This window comes from Pelobates fuscus, chromosome 5 (genome assembly GCF_036172605.1).
Source record: "Pelobates fuscus isolate aPelFus1 chromosome 5, aPelFus1.pri, whole genome shotgun sequence".
In the NCBI taxonomy this organism is placed as follows: domain Eukaryota; kingdom Metazoa; phylum Chordata; class Amphibia; order Anura; family Pelobatidae; genus Pelobates; species Pelobates fuscus.
Genome location: NC_086321.1, coordinates 348109613 through 348132035, shown reverse-complemented (window position 1 = coordinate 348132035; position 22423 = coordinate 348109613). Strand labels below are relative to the sequence as shown.

At 39.4% G+C, this 22423-nt stretch overlaps 1 protein-coding gene across 1 annotated transcript in view; it reads left to right on the top strand.

Annotated features, from left to right (window-relative positions):
- The window catches only part of LOC134612264 (mucin-3B-like), a 33707-nt gene that overhangs the window by 10297 nt on the left and 987 nt on the right, over positions 1 to 22423 (top strand). Inside the window, exon 2 of the mRNA XM_063456611.1 lies at positions 79 to 21837. Coding sequence (XP_063312681.1) covers positions 79 to 21837 — 21759 coding nt within the window. The remainder of the gene's footprint in view (positions 1 to 78; positions 21838 to 22423) is intronic.

Below are 22423 nucleotides of genomic sequence, written 5' to 3'. Positions count from 1 at the left end.
CTTTAGAACCCTCTCTTTCGAAAAGAACAACAACCTCTACTTTAACCCCTAGGCCTAATGTTATCTCTACTCCTGCAGAGGAAACTACATCACCAGACAATTCGCAGGAAAACTTTACAACCTCCATACCATCAGAACATACTTCAACCCATGTAACATCAGATTCAGAAGTTGGTGTAACAAGTTCTTCTGTTACAAACACTCCATTACAGACAAACAATTTAAACAATACTAGTACATTAGATGTTTTCACAACATTTGAAACTACCTCTATACGCCCCGATACCACAGCTGCTGAGGTAACATCTACAATTGAAGAAATGAAAAATTCTACAGTCACCACATTGGCTGGTATAACATCAGGTTCTATAAAATCTCAAACATCAGTGGAGTCCACAACATCAATTGCTACAGCTGAGATGCACACAATGGAAGGTTTCTCAACAACCATTACATCAGAGCAGGTTTCTACAAGTAGTGAGTCTAGTTCAGCAACAGCAATCACAAATATTGTTACTATGACCACTCCAATAGTGACTCCAAGCTCCACAGACATATCATCTTTCCCATCCCATGAAGCCGCAAGTGTTTCAGAAACCTCTGTTCCTAATAAAACAAAAACCTCTACTTCAACCCCTGATCCTAATGTAATTTCTACTGCATCAGAAGAAACTACTTCATCACAAAAGTTAGTGGAAAGTTTTACAACCTCTTTTGCATCCGAACATTCTTCAAGCACTGTAACATCAGATTCAGAAGGCGGTGTAACAAGCTCATCAATTACAGACACTCCATTACAGACAACCACTTTAATCCCTACTAGCACACCACAGGTTCTTACAAAAGTTGTAATTATCTCCATACCCCCTGATACTACAACTGCTGAGATAACATCTACAATTCAAGAAATCAAAAATTCTACATCCACCACATTGGCTGGTATAACATCAGGTTCTACAGATTCTCAAACACCAGTGGAGTCCACATCATCAATTGCTACAGCTGAGATAAGCACAATGGAAGGTTTCTCAACAACCACTACATCAGAAAAGATATCTACAGGTATTGAGCCAAGTTCAGAAACAGCAATCACAAATATTGTTACTATGAACACTCCAAAGGTGCCTGCAAGCTCTACAGATAAATATTATTTTACAACTCATGATGCCACAGGTGCTTTAGAACCCTCTCTTTCGAAAAGAACAACAACCTCTACTTTAACCCCTAGGCCTAATGTTATCTCTACTCCTGCAGAGGAAACTACATCACCAGACAATTCGCAGGAAAACTTTACAACCTCCATACCATCAGAACATACTTCAACCCATGTAACATCAGATTCAGAAGTTGGTGTAACAAGTTCTTCTGTTACAAACACTCCATTACAGACAAACAATTTAAACAATACTAGTACATTAGATGTATTCACAACATTTGAAAGTACCTCTATACGCCCCGATACCACAGCTGCTGAGGTAACATCTACAATTGAAAAAATGAAAAATTCTACAGTCACCACATTGGCTGGTATAACATCAGGTTCTATAAAATCTCAAACATCAGTGGAGTCCACAACATCAATTGCTACAGCTGAGATGCACACAATGGAAGGTTTCTCAACAACCATTACATCAGAGCAGGTTTCTACAAGTAGTGAGTCTAGTTCAGCAACAGCAATCACAAATATTGTTACTATGACCACTCCAGAGGTGTCTTCAAGCTCCACAGATGAATTTTCTTTTACATCTCATGATTCCACAAATGGTTCAGAAACTTCTCTTCCGAAGAGAACAACAACCTCTACTTTAACCTCTGGGCCTATTCTTAACTCTACTGCTGCAGTGGAATCTACGTTACCAGACAATTTGCAGGAAAACTTTACAACTTCCTTAACATCAGAACATGTAACTACAGGTAGAGAGTCAAGTTCAGAAACAGCAATCACAAATATTGTTAGTATGACTACTCCAATAGTGACTCCAATCTCCACAGACATATCATCTTTCCCATCCCATGAAGCCGCAAGTGTTTCAGAAACCTCTGTTCCTAATAAAACAAAAACCTCTACTTCAACCCCTGATCCTAATGTAATTTCTACTGCATCAGAAGAAACTACTTCATCACAAAAGTTGGTGGAAAGTTTTACAACCTCTTTTGCATCCGAACATTCTTCAAGCACTGTAACATCAGATTCAGAAGGTGATGTAACAAGCTCATCAATTACAGACACTCCATTACAGACAACCACTTTAATCCCTACTAGCACACCACAGGTTCTTACAAAAGTTGTAATTATCTCCATACCCCCTGATACTACAAGTCCTGAGATAACATCTACAATTCAAGAAATCAAAAATTCTACATCCACCACATTGGCTGGTATAACATCAGGTTCTACAGATTCTCAAACACCAGTGGAGTCCACATCATCAATTGCTACAGCTGAGATAAGCACAATGGAAGGTTTCTCAACAACCACTACATCAGAAAAGATATCTACAGGTATTGAGCCAAGTTCAGAAACAGCAATCACAAATATTGTTACTATGAATACTCCAAAGGTACCTGCAAGCTCTAAAGATGAATATTCTTTTACAACTCATGATGCCACAAGTGCTTTAGAACCCTCTCTTTCGAAAGGAACAACAACCTCTACCTTAACCCCTAGGCCTAATGTTATCTCTACTGCTGCAGAGGAAACTACGTCACCAGACAATTCGAAGGAAAACTTTACAACTTCCATAACATCAGAACATGTTACTACAGGTAGAGAGTCAAGTTCAGAAACAGCAATCACAAATATTGTTAGTATGACTACTCCAAAGATGACTCCAAGCTCCACAGACATATCTTCTCTCCCATCCCATGAAGCCGCAAGTGTTTCAGAAACCTCTGTTCCTAATAACACAACAACCTCTACTTCAACCCCTGGTCCTAATGTAATGTCTACTGCATCAGAAGAAACTGCTTCATCACAAAAGTTGGTGGAAAGTTTTACAACCTCTTTTGCATCCAAACATTCTTCAAGCACTGTAACATCAGATTCAGAAGGTGGTGTAACAAGCTCATCAATTACAGACACTCCATTACAGACAACCACTTTAATCCCTACTAGCACACCACATTTTCTTACAAAAGTTGTAATTATCTCCATACCCCCTGATACTACAACTCCTGAGATAACATCTACAATTCAAGAAATGAAAAATTCCACATCCACCACATTGGCTGGTATAACATCAGGTTCTACAGATTCTCAAACACCAGTGGAGTCCACAGCATCAATTGCTACAGCTGAGATAAGCACAATGGAAGGTTTCTCAACAACCACTACATCAGAAAAGATTTCTACAGGTATTGAGCCAAGTTCAGAAACAGCAATCACAAATATTGTTACTATGAATACTCCAAAAGTGCCTGCAAGCTCTACAGATGAATATTCTTTTACAACTCATGATGCCACAAGTGCTTTAGAACCCTCTCTTTCGAAAGGAACAACAACCTCTACCTTAACCCCTAGGCCTAATGTTATCTCTACTGCTGCAGAGGAAACTACGTCACCAGACAATTCGAAGGAAAACTTTACAACTTCCATAACATCAGAACATGTTACTACAGGTAGAGAGTCAAGTTCAGAAACAGCAATCACAAATATTGTTAGTATGACTACCCCAAAGATGACTCCAAGCTCCACAGTCATATCTTCTCTCCCATCCCATGAAGCCGCAAGTGTTTCAGAAAACTCTGGTCCTAATAAAACAACAACCTCTACTTCAACCCCTGGTCCTAATGCAATGTCTACTGCATCAGAAGAAACTGCTTCATCACAAAAGTTGGTGGAAAGTTTTACAACCTCTTTTGCATCCAAACATTCTTCAAGCACTGTAACATCAGATTCAGAAGGTGGTGTAACAAGCTCATCAATTACAGACACTCCATTACAGACAACCACTTTAATCCCTACTAGCACACCACAGGTTCTCACAAAAGTTGACATTATCTCCATACCTCCTGATACTACAACTGCTGAGATATCATCTACAATTCAAGAAATCAAAAATTCTACATCCACCACATTGGCTGGTATAACATCAGGTTCTACAGATTCTCAAACACCAGTGGAGTCCACATCATCAATTGCTACAGCTGAGATAAGCACAATGGAAGGTTTCTCAACAACCACTACATCAGAAAAGATATCTACAGGTATTGAGCCAAGTTCAGAAACAGCAATCACAAATATTGTTACTATGAACACTCCAAAGGTGCCTGCAAGCTCTACAGATGAATATTCTTTTACAACTCATGATGCCACAGGTGCTTTAGAACCCTCTCTTTCGAAAAGAACAACAACCTCTACCTTAACCCCTAGGCCTAATGTTATCTCTACTGCTGCAGAGGAAACTACGTCACCAGACAATTCGCAGGAAAACTTTACAACCTCCATACCATCAGAACATACTTCAACCCATGTAACATCAGATTCAGAAGTTGGTGTAACAAATTCTTCTGTTACAAACACTCCATTACAGACAAACAATTTAAACAATACTAGTACATTAGATGTTTTCACAACATTTGAAACTACCTCTATACGCCCCGATACCACAGCTGCTGAGGTAACATCTACAATTGAAGAAATGAAAAATTCTACAGTCACCACATTGGCTGGTATAACATCAGGTTCTATAAAATCTCAAACATCAGTAGAGTCCACAACATCAATTGCTACAGCTGAGATGCCCACAATGGAAGGTTTCTCAACAACCATTACATCAGAGCAGGTTTCTACAAGTAGTGAGTCTAGTTCAGCAACAGCAATCAAAAATATTGTTACTATGACCACTCCAGAGGTGTCTTCAAGCTCCACAGATGAATTTTCTTTTACATCTCATGATTCCACAAGTGGTTCAGAAACCTCTCTTCCGAAGAGAACAACAACCTCTACTTTAACCTCTGGGCCTATTCTTAACTCTACTGCTGCAGTGGAATCTACGTTACCAGACAATTCGCAGGAAAACTTTACAACTTCCTTAACATCAGAACATGTTACTACAGGTAGAGAGTCAAGTTCAGAAACAGCAATCACAAATATTGTTAGTATGACTACTCCTAAGGTGACACCAAGCTCCACAGTCATATCTTCTTTCCCATCCCATGAAGCCGCAAGTGTTTCAGAAACCTCTGTTCCTATTAAAACAACAACCTCTACTTCAACCCCTGATCCTAATGTAATTTCAACTGCTTCAGAAGAAACTACTTCATCACCAAAGTTGGTGGAAAGTTTTACAACCTCTTTTACATCCGAACATTCTTCAAGCACTGTAACATCAGATTCAGAAGGCGGTGTAACAAGCTCATCAATTACAGACACTCCATTACAGACAACCACTTTAATCCCTACTAGCACACCACAGGTTCTCACAAAAGTTGGAATTATCTCCATACCCCCTGATACTACAACTCCTGAGATAACATCTACAATTCAAGAAATGAAAAATTCTACAGCCACCACATCGCCTGGTATAACATCAGGTTCTACAGATTCTCAAACACCAGTGGAGTCCACAGCATCAATTGCTACAGCTGAGATAAGCACAATGGAAGGTTTCTCAACAACCACTACATCAGAAAAGATTTCTACAGGTATTGAGCCAAGTTCAGAAACAGCAATCACAAATATTGTTACTATGAATACTCCAAAAGTGCCTGCAAGCTCTACAGATGAATATTCTTTTACAACTCATGATGCCACAAGTGCTTTAGATCCCTCTCTTTCGAAAGGAACAACAACCTCTACCTTAACCCCTAGGCCTAATGTTATCTCTACTGCTGCAGAGGAAACTACGTCACCAGACAATTCGAAGGAAAACTTTACAACTTCCATAACATCAGAACATGTTACTACAGGTAGAGAGTCAAGTTCAGAAACAGCAATCACAAATATTGTTAGTATGACTACTCCAAAGATGACTCCAAGCTCCACAGTCATATCTTCTCTCCCATCCCATGAAGCCGCAAGTGTTTCAGAAACCTCTGTTCCTAATAAAACAACAACCTCTACTTCAACCCCTGGTCCTAATGCAATGTCTACTGCATCAGAAGAAACTGCTTCATCACAAAAGTTGGTGGAAAGTTTTACAACCTCTTTTGCATCCAAACATTCTTCAAGCACTGTAACATCAGATTCAGAAGGTGGTGTAACAAGCTCATCAATTACAGACACTCCATTACAGACAACCACTTTAATCCCTACTAGCACACCACAGGTTCTCACAAAAGTTGACATTATCTCCATACCTCCTGATACTACAACTGCTGAGATACCATCTACAATTCAAGAAATCAAAAATTCTACATCCACCACATTGGCTGGTATAACATCAGGTTCTACAGATTCTCAAACACCAGTGGAGTCCACATCATCAATTGCTACAGCTGAGATAAGCACAATGGAAGGTTTCTCAACAACCACTACATCAGAAAAGATATCTACAGGTATTGAGCCAAGTTCAGAAACAGCAATCACAAATATTGTTACTATGAATACTCCAAAAGTGCCTGCAAGCTCTACAGATGAATATTCTTTTACAACTCATGATGCCACAAGTGCTTTAGAACCCTCTCTTTCGAAAGGAACAACAACCTCTACCTTAACCCCTAGGCCTAATGTTATATCTACTGCTGCAGAGGAAACTACGTCACCAGACAATTTGAAGAAAAACTTTACAACTTCCATAACATCAGAACATGTTACTACAGGTAGAGAGTCAAGTTCAGAAACAGCAATCACAAATATTGTTAGTATGACTACTCCTAAGGTGACACCAAGCTCCACAGACATATCTTCTTTCCCATCCCATGAACCTGCAAGTGTTTCAGAAACCTCTGTTCCTAGTAAAACAACAACCTCTACTTCAACCCCTGATCCTAATGTAATTTCAAATGCTTCAGAAGAAACTACTTCATCACCAAAGTTGGTGGAAAGTTTTACAACCTCTTTTGCATCCGAGCATTCTTCAAGCACTGTAACATCAGATTCAGAAGGCGGTCTAACAAGCTCATCAATTACAGACACTCCATTACAGACAACCACTTTAATCCCTACTAGCACACCACAGGTTCTCACAAAAGTTGGAATTATCTCCATACCCCCTGATACTACAACTCCTGAGATAACATCTACAATTCAAGAAATGAAAAATTCTACAGCCACCACATCGCCTGGTATAACATCAGGTTCTACAGATTCTCAAACACCAGTGGAGTCCACAGCATCAATTGCTACAGCTGAGATAAGCACAATGGAAGGTTTCTCAACAACCACTACATCAGAAAAGATTTCTACAGGTATTGAGCCAAGTTCAGAAACAGCAATCACAAATATTGTTACTATGAATACTCCAAAAGTGCCTGCAAGCTCTACAGATGAATATTCTTTTACAACTCATGATGCCACAAGTGCTTTAGAACCCTCTCTTTCGAAAGGAACAATAACCTCTACTTTAACCCCTAGGCCTAATGTTATCTCTACTCCTGCAGAGGAAACTACATCACCAGACAATTCGCAGGAAAACTTTACAACCTCCATACCATCAGAACATACTTCAACCCATGTAACATCAGATTCAGAAGTTGGTGTAACAAATTCTTCTGTTACAAACACTCCATTACAGACAAACAATTTAAACAATACTAGTACATTAGATGTTTTCACAACATTTGAAACTACCTCTATACGCCCCGATACCACAGCTGCTGAGGTAACATCTACAATTGAAGAAATGAAAAATTCTACAGTCACCACATTGGCTGGTATTACATCAGGTTCTATAAAATCTCAAACATCAGTGGAGTCCACAACATCAATTGCTACAGCTGAGATGCACACAATGGAAGGTTTCTCAACAACCATTACATCAGAGCAGGTTTCTACAAGTAGTGAGTCTAGTTCAGCAACAGCAATCACAAATATTGTTACTATGACCACTCCAGAGGTGTCTTCAAGCTCCACAGATGAATTTTCTTTTACATCTCATGATTCCACAAGTGGTTCAGAAACCTCTTTTCCGAAGAGAACAACAACCTCTACTTTAACCTCTGGGCCTATTCTTAACTCTACTGCTGCAGTGGAATCTACGTTACCAGACAATTCGCAGGAAAACTTTACAACTTCCTTAACATCAGAACATGTAACTACAGGTAGAGAGTCAAGTTCAGAAACAGCAATCACAAATATTGTTAGTATGACTACTCCAATAGTGACTCCAAGCTCCACAGACATATCATCTTTCCCATCCCATGAAGCCGCAAGTGTTTCAGAAACCTCTGTTCCTAATAAAACAAAAACCTCTACTTCAACCCCTGATCCTAATGTAATTTCTACCGCATCAGAAGAAACTACTTCATCACAAAAGTTGGTGGAAAGTTTTACAACCTCTTTTGCATCCGAACATTCTTCAAGCACTGTAACATCAGATTCAGAAGGCGGTGTAACAAGCTCATCAATTACAGACACTCCATTACAGACAACCACTTTAATCCCTACTAGCACACCACATTTTCTTACAAAAGTTGTAATTATCTCCATACCCCCTGATACTACAACTCCTGAGATAACATCTACAATTCAAGAAATCAAAAATTCCACATCCACCACATTGGCTGGTATAACATCAGGTTCTACAGATTCTCAAACACCAGTGGAGTCCACATCATCAATTGCTACAGCTGATTTAAGCACAATGGAAGGTTTCTCAACAACCACTACATCAGAAAAGATATCTACAGGTATTGAGCCAAGTTCAGAAACAGCAATCACAAATATTGTTACTATGAATACTCCAAAGGTGCCTGCAAGCTCTAAAGATGAATATTCTTTTACAACTCATGATGCCACAAGTGCTTTAGAACCCTCTCTTTCGAAAGGAACAACAACCTCTACCTTAACCCCTAGGCCTAATGTTATCTCTACTGCTGCAGAGGAAACTACGTCACCAGACAATTCGCAGGAAAACTTTACAACCTCCATACCATCAGAACATACTTCAACCCATGTAACATCAGATTCAGAAGTTGGTGTAACAAATTCTTCTGTTACAAACACTCCATTACAGACAAACAATTTAAACAATACTAGTACATTAGATGTTTTCACAACATTTGAAACTACCTCTATACGCCCCGATACCACAGCTGCTGAGGTAACATCTACAATTGAAGAAATGAAAAATTCTACAGTCACCACATTGGCTGGTATAACATCAGGTTCTATAAAATCTCAAACATCAGTGGAGTCCACAACATCAATTGCTACAGCTGAGATGCACACAATGGAAGGTTTCTCAACAACCATTACATCAGAGCAGGTTTCTACAAGTAGTGAGTCTAGTTCAGCAACAGCAATCACAAATATTGTTACTATGACCACTCCAGAGGTGTCTTCAAGCTCCACAGATGAATTTTCTTTTACATCTCATGATTCCACAAGTGGTTCAGAAACCTCTCTTCCGAAGAGAACAACAACCTCTACTTTAACCTCTGGGCCTATTCTTAACTCTACTGCTGCAGTGGAATCTACGTTACCAGACAATTCACAGGAAAACTTTACAACTTCCTTAACATCAGAACATGTAACTACAGGTAGAGAGTCAAGTTCAGAAACAGCAATCACAAATATTGTTAGTATAACTACTCCAATAGTGACTCCAAGCTCCACAGACATATCATCTTTCCCATCCCATGAAGCCGCAAGTGTTTCAGAAACCTCTGTTCCTAATAAAACAAAAACCTCTACTTCAACCCCTGATCCTAATGTAATTTCTACCGCATCAGAAGAAACTACTTCATCACAAAAGTTGGTGGACAGTTTTACAACCTCTTTTGCATCCGAACATTCTTCAAGCACTGTAACATCAGATTCAGAAGGCGGTGTAACAAGCTCATCAATTACAGACACTCCATTACAGACAACCACTTTAATCCCTACTAGCACACCACATTTTCTTACAAAAGTTGTAATTATCTCCATACCCCCTGATACTACAACTCCTGAGATAACATCTACAATTCAAGAAATCAAAAATTCCACATCCACCACATTGGCTGGTATAACATCAGGTTCTACAGATTCTCAAACACCAGTGGAGTCCACATCATCAATTGCTACAGCTGAGATAAGCACAATGGAAGGTTTCTCAACAACCACTACATCAGAAAAGATATCTACAGGTATTGAGCCAAGTTCAGAAACAGCAATCACAAATATTGTTACTATGAATACTCCAAAGGTGCCTGCAAGCTCTAAAGATGAATATTCTTTTACAACTCATGATGCCACAAGTGCTTTAGAACCCTCTCTTTCGAAAGGAACAACAACCTCTACCTTAACCCCTAGGCCTAATGTTATCTCTACTGCTGCAGAGGAAACTACGTCACCAGACAATTCGCAGGAATACTTTACAACATCCATAACATCAGAACATGTTACTACAGGTAGAGAGTCAAGTTCAGAAACAGCAATCACAAATATTGTTAGTATGACTACTCCTAAGGTGACACCAAGCTCCACAGACATATCTTCTTTCCCATCCCATGAAGCCGCAAGTGTTTCAGAAACCTCTGTTCCTAGTAAAACAACAACCTCTACTTCAACCCCTGATCCTAATGTAATTTCAACTGCTTCAGAAGAAACTACTTCATCACCAAAGTTGGTGGAAAGTTTTACAACCTCTTTTGCATCCGAACATTCTTCAAGCACTGTAACATCAGATTCAGAAGGCGGTGTAACAAGCTCATCAATTACAGACACTCCATTACAGACAACCACTTTAATCCCTACTAGCACACCACAGGTTCTCACAAAAGTTGGAATTATCTCCATACCCCCTGATACTACAACTCCTGAGATAACATCTACAATTCAAGAAATGAAAAATTCTACAGCCACCACATCGCCTGGTATAACATCAGGTTCTACAGATTCTCAAACACCAGTGGAGTCCACAGCATCAATTGCTACAGCTGAGATAAGCACAATGGAAGGTTTCTCAACAACCACTACATCAGAAAAGATTTCTACAGGTATTGAGCCAAGTTCAGAAACAGCAATCACAAATATTATTACTATGAATACTCCAAAAGTGCCTGCAAGCTCTACAGATGAATATTCTTTTACAACTCATGATGCCACAAGTGCTTTAGAACCCTCTCTTCCGAAGAGAACAGCAACCTCTACTTTAACCTCTGGGCCTATTCTTAACTCTACTGCTGCAGTGGAATCTACGTTACCAGACAATTCACAGGAAAACTTTACAACTTCCTTAACATCAGAACATGTAACTACAGGTAGAGAGTCAAGTTCAGAAACAGCAATCACAAATATTGTTAGTATGACTACTCCAATAGTGACTCCAAGCTCCACAGACATATCATCTTTCCCATCCCATGAAGCCGCAAGTGTTTCAGAAACCTCTGTTCCTAATAAAACAAAAACCTCTACTTCAACCCCTGATCCTAATGTAATTTCTACCGCATCAGAAGAAACTACTTCATCACAAAAGTTGGTGGACAGTTTTACAACCTCTTTTGCATCCGAACATTCTTCAAGCACTGTAACATCAGATTCAGAAGGCGGTGTAACAAGCTCATCAATTACAGACACTCCATTACAGACAACCACTTTAATCCCTACTAGCACACCACATTTTCTTACAAAAGTTGTAATTATCTCCATACCCCCTGATACTACAACTCCTGAGATAACATCTACAATTCAAGAAATCAAAAATTCCACATCCACCACATTGGCTGGTATAACATCAGGTTCTACAGATTCTCAAACACCAGTGGAGTCCACATCATCAATTGCTACAGCTGAGATAAGCACAATGGAAGGTTTCTCAACAACCACTACATCAGAAAAGATATCTACAGGTATTGAGCCAAGTTCAGAAACAGCAATCACAAATATTGTTACTATGAATACTCCAAAGGTGCCTGCAAGCTCTAAAGATGAATATTCTTTTACAACTCATGATGCCACAAGTGCTTTAGAACCCTCTCTTTCGAAAGGAACAACAACCTCTACCTTAACCCCTAGGCCTAATGTTATCTCTACTGCTGCAGAGGAAACTACGTCACCAGACAATTCACAGGAAAACTTTACAACTTCCTTAACATCAGAACATGTAACTACAGGTAGAGAGTCAAGTTCAGAAACAGCAATCACAAATATTGTTAGTATGACTACTCCAATAGTGACACCAAGCTCCACAGACATATCTTCTTTCCCATCCCATGAAGCCGCAAGTGTTTCAGAAACCTCTGTTCCTAATAAAACAAAAACCTCTACTTCAACCCCTGATCCTAATGTAATTTCTACCGCATCAGAAGAAACTACTTCATCACAAAAGTTGGTGGACAGTTTTACAACCTCTTTTGCATCCGAACATTCTTCAAGCACTGTAACATCAGATTCAGAAGGCGGTGTAACAAGCTCATCAATTACAGACACTCCATTACAGACAACCACTTTAATCCCTACTAGCACACCACAGGTTCTCACAAAAGTTGGAATTATCTCCATACCCCCTGATACTACAACTCCTGAGATAACATCTACAATTCAAGAAATGAAAAATTCTACAGCCACCACATCGCCTGGTATAACATCAGGTTCTACAGATTCTCAAACACCAGTGGAGTCCACAGCATCAATTGCTACAGCTGAGATAAGCACAATGGAAGGTTTCTCAACAACCACTACATCAGAAAAGATTTCTACAGGTATTGAGCCAAGTTCAGAAACAGCAATCACAAATATTGTTACTATGAATACTCCAAAAGTGCCTGCAAGCTCTACAGATGAATATTCTTTTACAACTCATGATGCCACAAGTGCTTTAGAACCCTCTCTTTCGAAAGGAACAACAACCTCTACCTTAACCCCTAGGCCTAATGTTATCTCTACTGCTGCAGAGGAAACTACGTCACCAGACAATTCGAAGGAAAACTTTACAACTTCCATAACATCAGAACATGTTACTACAGGTAGAGAGTCAAGTTCAGAAACAGCAATCACAAATATTGTTAGTATGACTACTCCAAAGATGACTCCAAGCTCCACAGTCATATCTTCTCTCCCATCCCATGAAGCCGCAAGTGTTTCAGAAACCTCTGTTCCTAATAAAACAACAACCTCTATTTCAACCCCTGGTCCTAATGCAATGTCTACTGCATCAGAAGAAACTGCTTCATCACAAAAGTTGGTGGAAAGTTTTACAACCTCTTTTGCATCCAAACATTCTTCAAGCACTGTAACATCAGATTCAGAAGGTGGTGTAACAAGCTCATTAATTACAGACACTCCATTACAGACAACCACTTTAATCCCTACAAGCACACCACAGGTTCTCACAAAAGTTGACATTATCTCCATACCTCCTGATACTACAACTGCTGAGATACCATCTACAATTCAAGAAATCAAAAATTCTACATCCACCACATTGGCTGGTATAACATCAGGTTCTACAGATTCTCAAACACCAGTGGAGTCCACATCATCAATTGCTACAGCTGAGATAAGCACAATGGAAGGTTTCTCAACAACCACTACATCAGAAAAGATATCTACAGGTATTGAGCCAAGTTCAGAAACAGCAATCACAAATATTGTTACTATGAACACTCCAAAGGTGCCTGCAAGCTCTACAGATGAATATTCTTTTACAACTCATGATGCCACAGGTGCTTTAGAACCCTCTCTTTCGAAAAGAACAACAACCTCTACTTTAACCCCTAGGCCTAATGTTATCTCTACTCCTGCAGAGGAAACTACATCACCAGACAATTCGCAGGAAAACTTTACAACCTCCATACCATCAGAACATACTTCAACCCATGTAACATCAGATTCAGAAGTTGGTGTAACAAGTTCTTCTGTTACAAACACTCCATTACAGACAAACAATTTAAACAATACTAGTACATTAGATGTTTTCACAACATTTGAAACTACCTCTATACGCCCCGATACCACAGCTGCTGAGGTAACATCTACAATTGAAGAAATGAAAAATTCTACAGTCACCACATTGGCTGGTATAACATCAGGTTCTATAAAATCTCAAACATCAGTGGAGTCCACAACATCAATTGCTACAGCTGAGATGCACACAATGGAAGGTTTCTCAACAACCATTACATCAGAGCAGGTTTCTACAAGTAGTGAGTCTAGATCAGCAACAGCAATCACAAATATTGTTACTATGACCACTCCAGATGTGTCTTCAAGCTCCACAGATGAATTTTCTTTTACATCTCATGATTCCACAAGTGGTTCAGAAACCTCTCTTCCGAAGAGAACAGCAACCTCTACTTTAACCTCTGGGCCTATTCTTAACTCTACTGCTGCAGTGGAATCTACGTTACCAGACAATTCACAGGAAAACTTTACAACTTCCTTAACATCAGAACATGTTACTACAGGTAGAGAGTCAAGTTCAGAAACAGCAATCACAAATATTGTTAGTATGACTACTCCTAAGGTGACACCAAGCTCCACAGACATATCTTCTTTCCCATCCCATGAAGCCGCAAGTGTTTCAGAAACCTCTGTTCCTAGTAAAATAACAACCTCTACTTCAACCCCTGATCCTAATGTAATTTCAACTGCTTCAGAAGAAACTACTTCATCACCAAAGTTGGTGGAAAGTTTTACAACCTCTTTTGCATCCGAACATTCTTCAAGCACTGTAACATCAGATTCAGAAGGCGGTGTAACAAGCTCATCAATTACAGACACTCCATTACAGACAACCACTTTAATCCCTACTAGCACACCACAGGTTCTCACAAAAGTTGGAATTATCTCCATACCCCCTGATACTACAACTCCTGAGATAACATCTACAATTCAAGAAATGAAAAATTCTACAGCCACCACATCGCCTGGTATAACATCAGGTTCTACAGATTCTCAAACACCAGTGGAGTCCACAGCATCAATTGCTACAGCTGAGATAAGCACAATGGAAGGTTTCTCAACAACCACTACATCAGAAAAGATTTCTACAGGTATTGAGCCAAGTTCAGAAACAGCAATCACAAATATTGTTACTATGAATACTCCAAAAGTGCCTGCAAGCTCTACAGATGAATATTCTTTTACAACTCATGATGCCACAAGTGCTTTAGAACCCTCTCTTTCGAAAGGAACAACAACCTCTACCTTAACCCCTAGGCCTAATGTTATCTCTACTGCTGCAGAGGAAACTACGTCACCAGACAATTCAAAGGAAAACTTTACAACTTCCATAACATCAGAACATGTTACTACAGGTAGAGAGTCAAGTTCAGAAACAGCAATCACAAATATTGTTAGTATGACTACTCCAAAGATGACTCCAAGCTCCACAGTCATATCTTCTCTCCCATCCCATGAAGCCGCAAGTGTTTCAGAAACCTCTGTTCCTAATAAAACAACAACCTCTATTTCAACCCCTGGTCCTAATGCAATGTCTACTGCATCAGAAGAAACTGCTTCATCACAAAAGTTGGTGGAAAGTTTTACAACCTCTTTTGCATCCAAACATTCTTCAAGCACTGTAACATCAGATTCAGAAGGTGGTGTAACAAGCTCATTAATTACAGACACTCCATTACAGACAACCACTTTAATCCCTACTAGCACACCACAGGTTCTCACAAAAGTTGACATTATCTCCATACCTCCTGATACTACAACTGCTGAGATACCATCTACAATTCAAGAAATCAAAAATTCTACATCCACCACATTGGCTGGTATAACATCAGGTTCTACAGATTCTCAAACACCAGTGGAGTCCACATCATCAATTGCTACAGCTGAGATAAGCACAATGGAAGGTTTCTCAACAACCACTACATCAGAAAAGATATCTACAGGTATTGAGCCAAGTTCAGAAACAGCAATCACAAATATTGTTACTATGAACACTCCAAAGGTGCCTGCAAGCTCTACAGATGAATATTCTTTTACAACTTATGATGCCACAGGTGCTTTAGAACCCTCTCTTTCGAAAAGAACAACAACCTCTACTTTAACCCCTAGGCCTAATGTTATCTCTACTCCTGCAGAGGAAACTACATCACCAGACAATTCGCAGGAAAACTTTACAACCTCCATACCATCAGAACATACTTCAACCCATGTAACATCAGATTCAGAAGTTGGTGTAACAAGTTCTTCTGTTACAAACACTCCATTACAGACAAACAATTTAAACAATACTAGTACATTAGATGTTTTCACAACATTTGAAACTACCTCTATACGCCCCGATACCACAGCTGCTGAGGTAACATCTACAATTGAAGAAATGAAAAATTCTACAGTCACCACATTGGCTGGTATAACATCAGGTTCTATAAAATCTCAAACATCAGTGGAGTCCACAACATCAATTGCTACATCTGAGATGCACACAATGGAAGGTTTCTCAACAACCATTACATCAGCGCAGGTTTCTACAAGTAGTGGGTCTAGTTCAGCAACAGCAATCACAAATCGTGTTAGTATGACTACTCCAGAGGTGTCTTCAAGCCCCACAGATGAATTTTCTTTTACATCTCATGATTCCACAAGTGGTTCAGAAACCTCTCCTCTGAAGAGAACAACAACCTCTACTTTAACCTCTGGACCTAATTTTAACTCTACTGCTGCAGTGGAAACTACGTTACCATACAATTCACAAGGAAACTTTCCAACTTCCTTAAAATCAGAACATATTACTACAGGTAGAGAGTCAAGTTCAGAAACAGCAATCACAAATATTGTTACTATGACTACTCCAAAGGTGACTCCAAGCTCCACAGACATATCTTCTCTCCCATCCCATGAAGCCGCAAGTGTTTCAGAAACCTCTGTTCCTAATAAAACAACAACCTCTACTTCAACCCCTGGTCCTAATGTAATTTCTACCGCATCAGAAGAAACTACTTCATCACAAAAGTTGGTGGAAAGTTTTACAACCTCTTTTGCATCCGAACATTCTTCAAGCACTGTAACATCAGATTCAGAAGGCGGTGTAGCAAGCTCATCAATTACAGACACTTCATTACAGACAACCACTTTAATCCCTACTAGCACACCACATTTTCTTACAAAAGTTGTAATTATCTCCATACCCCCTGATACTACAACTCCTGAGATAACATCTACAATTCAAGAAATCAAAAATTCCACATCCACCACATTGGCTGGTATAACATCAGGTTCTACAGATTCTCAAACACCAGTGGAGTCCACATCATCAATTGCTACAGCTGAGATAAGCACAATGGAAGGTTTCTCAACAACCATTACATCAGAGCAGGTTTCTACAAGTAGTGAGTCTAGTCCAGCAACAGCAATCACAAATATTGTTACTATGACTACTGCAGAGGTGTCTGCAAGCTCCACAGATGAATTTTCTTTTACATCTCATGATTCCACAAGTGGTTCAGAAACCTCTCTTCCAAAGAGAACAACAACCTCTACCTTAACCCCTAGGCCTAATGTTATCTCTACTGCTGCAGAGGAAACTACGTCACCAGACAATTCGCAGAAATACTTTACAACATCCATAGAATCAGAACATACTTCAACCAATGTAACATCAGATTCAGAAGTGGGTGTTACGAGTTCTTCTATTACAAACACTCCATTACAGACAAACACTTTCAACAATATTAGTACATTAGACGTTCTCAAAAAATTTAAAAGTACCTCCATACCCCCTGATACTAAAACTGCTGAGGTAACATCTACAATTGAAGAAATGAAAAATTCTACATCCACCACATTGGCTGGTATAACATCAGGTTCTATAGAATCTCAAACATCAGTGGAGTCCACAACATCAATTGATACAGCTGAGATGCATACAACGGAAGGTTTCTCAAAAACCATTACATCAGAGCAGGTTTCTAGTAGTAGTGAGTCTAGTTCAGCAACAGCAATCACAAATATTGTTACTATGACTACTCCAGAGGTGTCTGCAAGCTCTACAGATGAATTTTCTTTTACATCTCATGATTCCACAAGTGGTTCAGAAACCTCTCTTCCGAAGAGAACAACAACCTCTACTTTAACCTCTGGGCCTAATCTTAACTCTACTGCTGCAGTGGAAACTACGTTGCCAGACAATTCGCAAGGAAACTTTACAACTTCCTTAAAATCAGAACATGTTACTACAGGTAGAGAGTCAAGTTCAGAAACAGCAATCACAAATATTGTTAGTATGAATACTCCAATGGTAAATCCAAGCTCCACAGACATATCTTCTTTCCCATCCCATGAAGCCGCAAGTGTTTCAGAAACCTCTGTTCCTAATAAAACAACAACCTTTATTTCAACCCCTGATCCTAATGTAATTTCTACTGCATCAGAAGAAACTACTTCATCACAAAAGTTGGTGGAAAGTTTTACAACCTCTTTTGCATCCGAACATTCTTCAAGCATGGTCACATCAGATTCAGAAGGCGGTATAACAAGCTCATCAATTACAGACACTCCATTACAGACAACCACTTTAATCCCTACTAGCAGACCCCAGGTTCTCACAAAAGTTGACATTATCTCCATACCCCCTGATACTACAACTGCTGAAATAACATCTACAATTCAAGACATCAAAAATTCTACATCCACCACATTGGCTGGTATAACATCAGGTTCTACAGATTCTCACACACCAGTGGAGTCCACAGCATCAATTGCTACAGCTGAGATAAGCACAATGGAAGGTTTCTCAACAACCACTACATCAGAAAAGATATCTACAGGTATTGAGCCAAGTTCAGAAACAGCAATCACAAATATTGTTACTATGAATACTCCAAAGGTGCCTGCAAGCTCTACAGATGAATATTCTTTTACAACTCATGATGCCACAGGTGCTTTAGAACCCTCTCTTTCGAAAAGAACAACAACCTCTACTATAACCCCTAGGCCTAATGTTATCTCTACTGCTGCAGAGGAAACTACGTCACCAGACAATTCGCAGGAAAACTTTAAAACCTCCATACCATCAGAACATACTTCAACCCATGTAACATCAGACTCAGAAGTTGGTGTAACAAGTTCTTCTATGACAAACACTCCATTACAAACAAACACTTTAAACAATACTAGTACATTAGACGTTCTCACAACATTTGAAAGAACCTCTATACCCCCCGATACCACAGCTGCTGACGTAACATCTACAATTGAAGAAATGAAAAATTATACAGCCACCACATTGGCTGGTATAACATCAGGTTCTATAAAATCTCAAACATCAGTGGAGTCCACAACATCAATTGCTACAGCTGAGATGCACACAATGGAAGGTTTCTCAACAACCATTACATCAGAGCAGGTTTCTACAAGTAGTGAGTCTAGTCCAGCAACAGCAATCACAAACATTGTTACTATGACCACTCCAGAGGTGTCTTCAAGCTCCACAGATGAATTTTCTTTTACATCTCATGATTCCACAAGTGGTTCAGAAACCTCTCTTCCGAAGAGAACAACAACCTCTACTTTAACCTCTGGGCCTAATCTTAACTCTACTGCTGCAGTGGAAACTACGTTGCCAGACAATTCGCAAGGAAACTTTACAACTTCCTTAGATTCAGAACATACTTCAACCAATGTAACATCAGATTCAGAAGTGGGTGTTACGAGTTCTTCTATTACAAACACTCCATTACAGACAAACACTTTCAACAATATTAGTACATTAGACGTTCTCAAAAAATTTAAAAGTACCTCCATACCCCCTGATACTACAACTGCTGAGGTAACATCTACAATTGAAGAAATGAAAAATTCTACATCCACCACATTGGCTGGTATAACATCAGGTTCTATAGAATCTCAAACATCAGTGGTGTCCACAACATCAATTGATACTGCTGAGATGCATACAACGGAAGGTTTCTCAAAAAACATTACATACGAGCAGGTTTCTAGTAGTAGTGAGTCTAGTTCAGCAACAGCAATCACAAATATTGTTACTATGACTACTCCAGAGGTGTCTTCAAGCTCCACAGATGAATTTTCTTTTACATCTCATGATTCCACAAGTGGTTCAGAAACCTCTCTTCTGAAGAGAACAACAACCTCTACTTTAACCTCTGGGCCTAATCTTAACTCTATTGCTGCAGTGGAAACTACGTTACCAGACAATTCGCAACAAAACTTTACAACTTCCTTAAAATCAGAACATATTACTACAGGTCGAGAGTCAAGTTCAGAAACAGCAATCACAAATATTGTTACTATGACTACTCCAAAGGTAAATCCAAGCTCCACAGACATATCTTCTTTCCCATCCCATGAAGCCGCAAGTGTTTCAGAAACCTCTGTTCCTAATAAAACAACAACCTCTACTTCAACCCCTGGTCCTAATGTAATTTCTACTGCATCAGAAGAAACTACTTCATCACAAAAGTTGGTGGAAAGTTTTACAACCTCTTTTGCATCCAAACATTCTTCAAGTATTGTAACATCAGATTCAGAAGGCGGAGTAACAAGCTCGTCAATTACAGACACTCCATTACAGACAACCACTTTAATCCCTACTAGCACACCACAGGCTCTCACAAAAGTTGACATTATCTCCATACCCCCTGATACTACAACTGCTGAGATAACATCTACAATTGAAGAAATCAAAAATTCTACATCCACCACATTGGCTGGTATAACATCAGGTTCTATAGAATCTCAAACATCAGTGGAGTCCACAACATCAATTGATACAGCTGAGATGCATACAACGGAAGGTTTTTCAAAAACCATTACATCAGAGCAGGTTTCTAGTAGTAGTGAGTCTAGTTCAGCAACAGCAATCACAAATATTGTTACTATGACTACTCCAGAGGTGCCAGCAAACTCCACAGATGAATTTTCTTTTACATCTCATGATTCCACAAGTGTTTCAGAAACCTCTCTTCCGAAGAGAACAACAACCTCTACTTTAACCCCTTGGCCTAATCTTAACTCTACTGCTGCAGTGGAAACTCCAGACAATTCGCAGGAAAACTTTACAACTTCTATAGCATCAGAACATGTTACTACAGGTAGAGAGTCTAGTTCAGAAACAGCAATAACAAATATTGTTACTATGACTACTCCAAAGGTGACTCCAAACTCCACAGACATATCTTCTTACCCATCCCATGAAGCCGCAAGTGTTTCAGAAACCTCTGTTCCTAATAAAACAACAACCTCTACTAGAACACCTGGTTCTATAGAATCTCAAACATCAGTGGAGTCCACAACATCAATTGCTGCAGCTGAGATGCATACAACGGAAGTTTTCTCAACAACCATTACATCAGAGCAGGTTTCTACAAGTAGTGAGTCCAGTTCAGAAACAGTTATCACAAATAGTGTTACTATGGCTACTCCAGACATGCCTGCAAGCTCCACAGATGCATTTTCAACTTTAAAGGAGACCACTAGCTCTACCTCAGATATAGTACCAGAAGTTCACACAGATACATTTCTCTCTACATCACATGATGCCACATATGTTTTGCAATCCTCTGTTAGTTACAGTACAATCACTACTTCAATCCCTGAGCCAAATGTTACCTCTTCTGCTACAAACGTAATGACATCCTTAACAGAAACGTTGAATGAAAACTTTACAACTTCCATTGCATCAAAGAAATCTTCAACCATTGTAACATCTGTTTCAGAAGTGAGTGTTGGAAGTTCTCATACTACAAGTACTCCATTACAGACAACCGCTTTAAGCACTGGTAGTAAACCAGAGGTTTTCACAAGTGTTGAAGTAACCAGTGCTTCCACAAATGGTGAGTTTATATTTACAATTTTAAGAATTCAGCATTTTAGATCATCCACTTTGATAGGTATAACCAGGTTCTGCAGAAATTATTACTTTAAAAGAATTTACAAAATCAGTCAGTACACTTGAAACACAGACAAGACAATGGAAAATTTCACAACAACCTTTACTGCAGAAGACGTTATGAGCAATGCACCATCATTTTTAGCAGGAGCAGTCGCAGATTTTATTGCAACCACTAGTAAAATGATAGCAACAATCTTTGCCTCATCTACCTTGAGGCATGGCTTGAAGGCTGGCTTCCACGGACTCTAGTGAACTGAGGGGTTTTAAGGGGTTGGAGAAGTTGTGCCTACGATGTCCTATTGAGGGAAAGCAATGCATTCAAGAGAAGGGGCAGGCTCTGTTTGAGAGCAGCAGCATGGAGAGATGAAAGAAACAGCCAGAGAGATTTATTTCATCAGCTTTTGACACAGATTACATATTGGAAAGATAAATAAGATACGTAGTATTTACCCAATGCCAACATTAAGTGTTAGGACTTTTAACTTTTTATAGGAAGCAAATATGTGCTTCCCAAACAGTGGTATGCT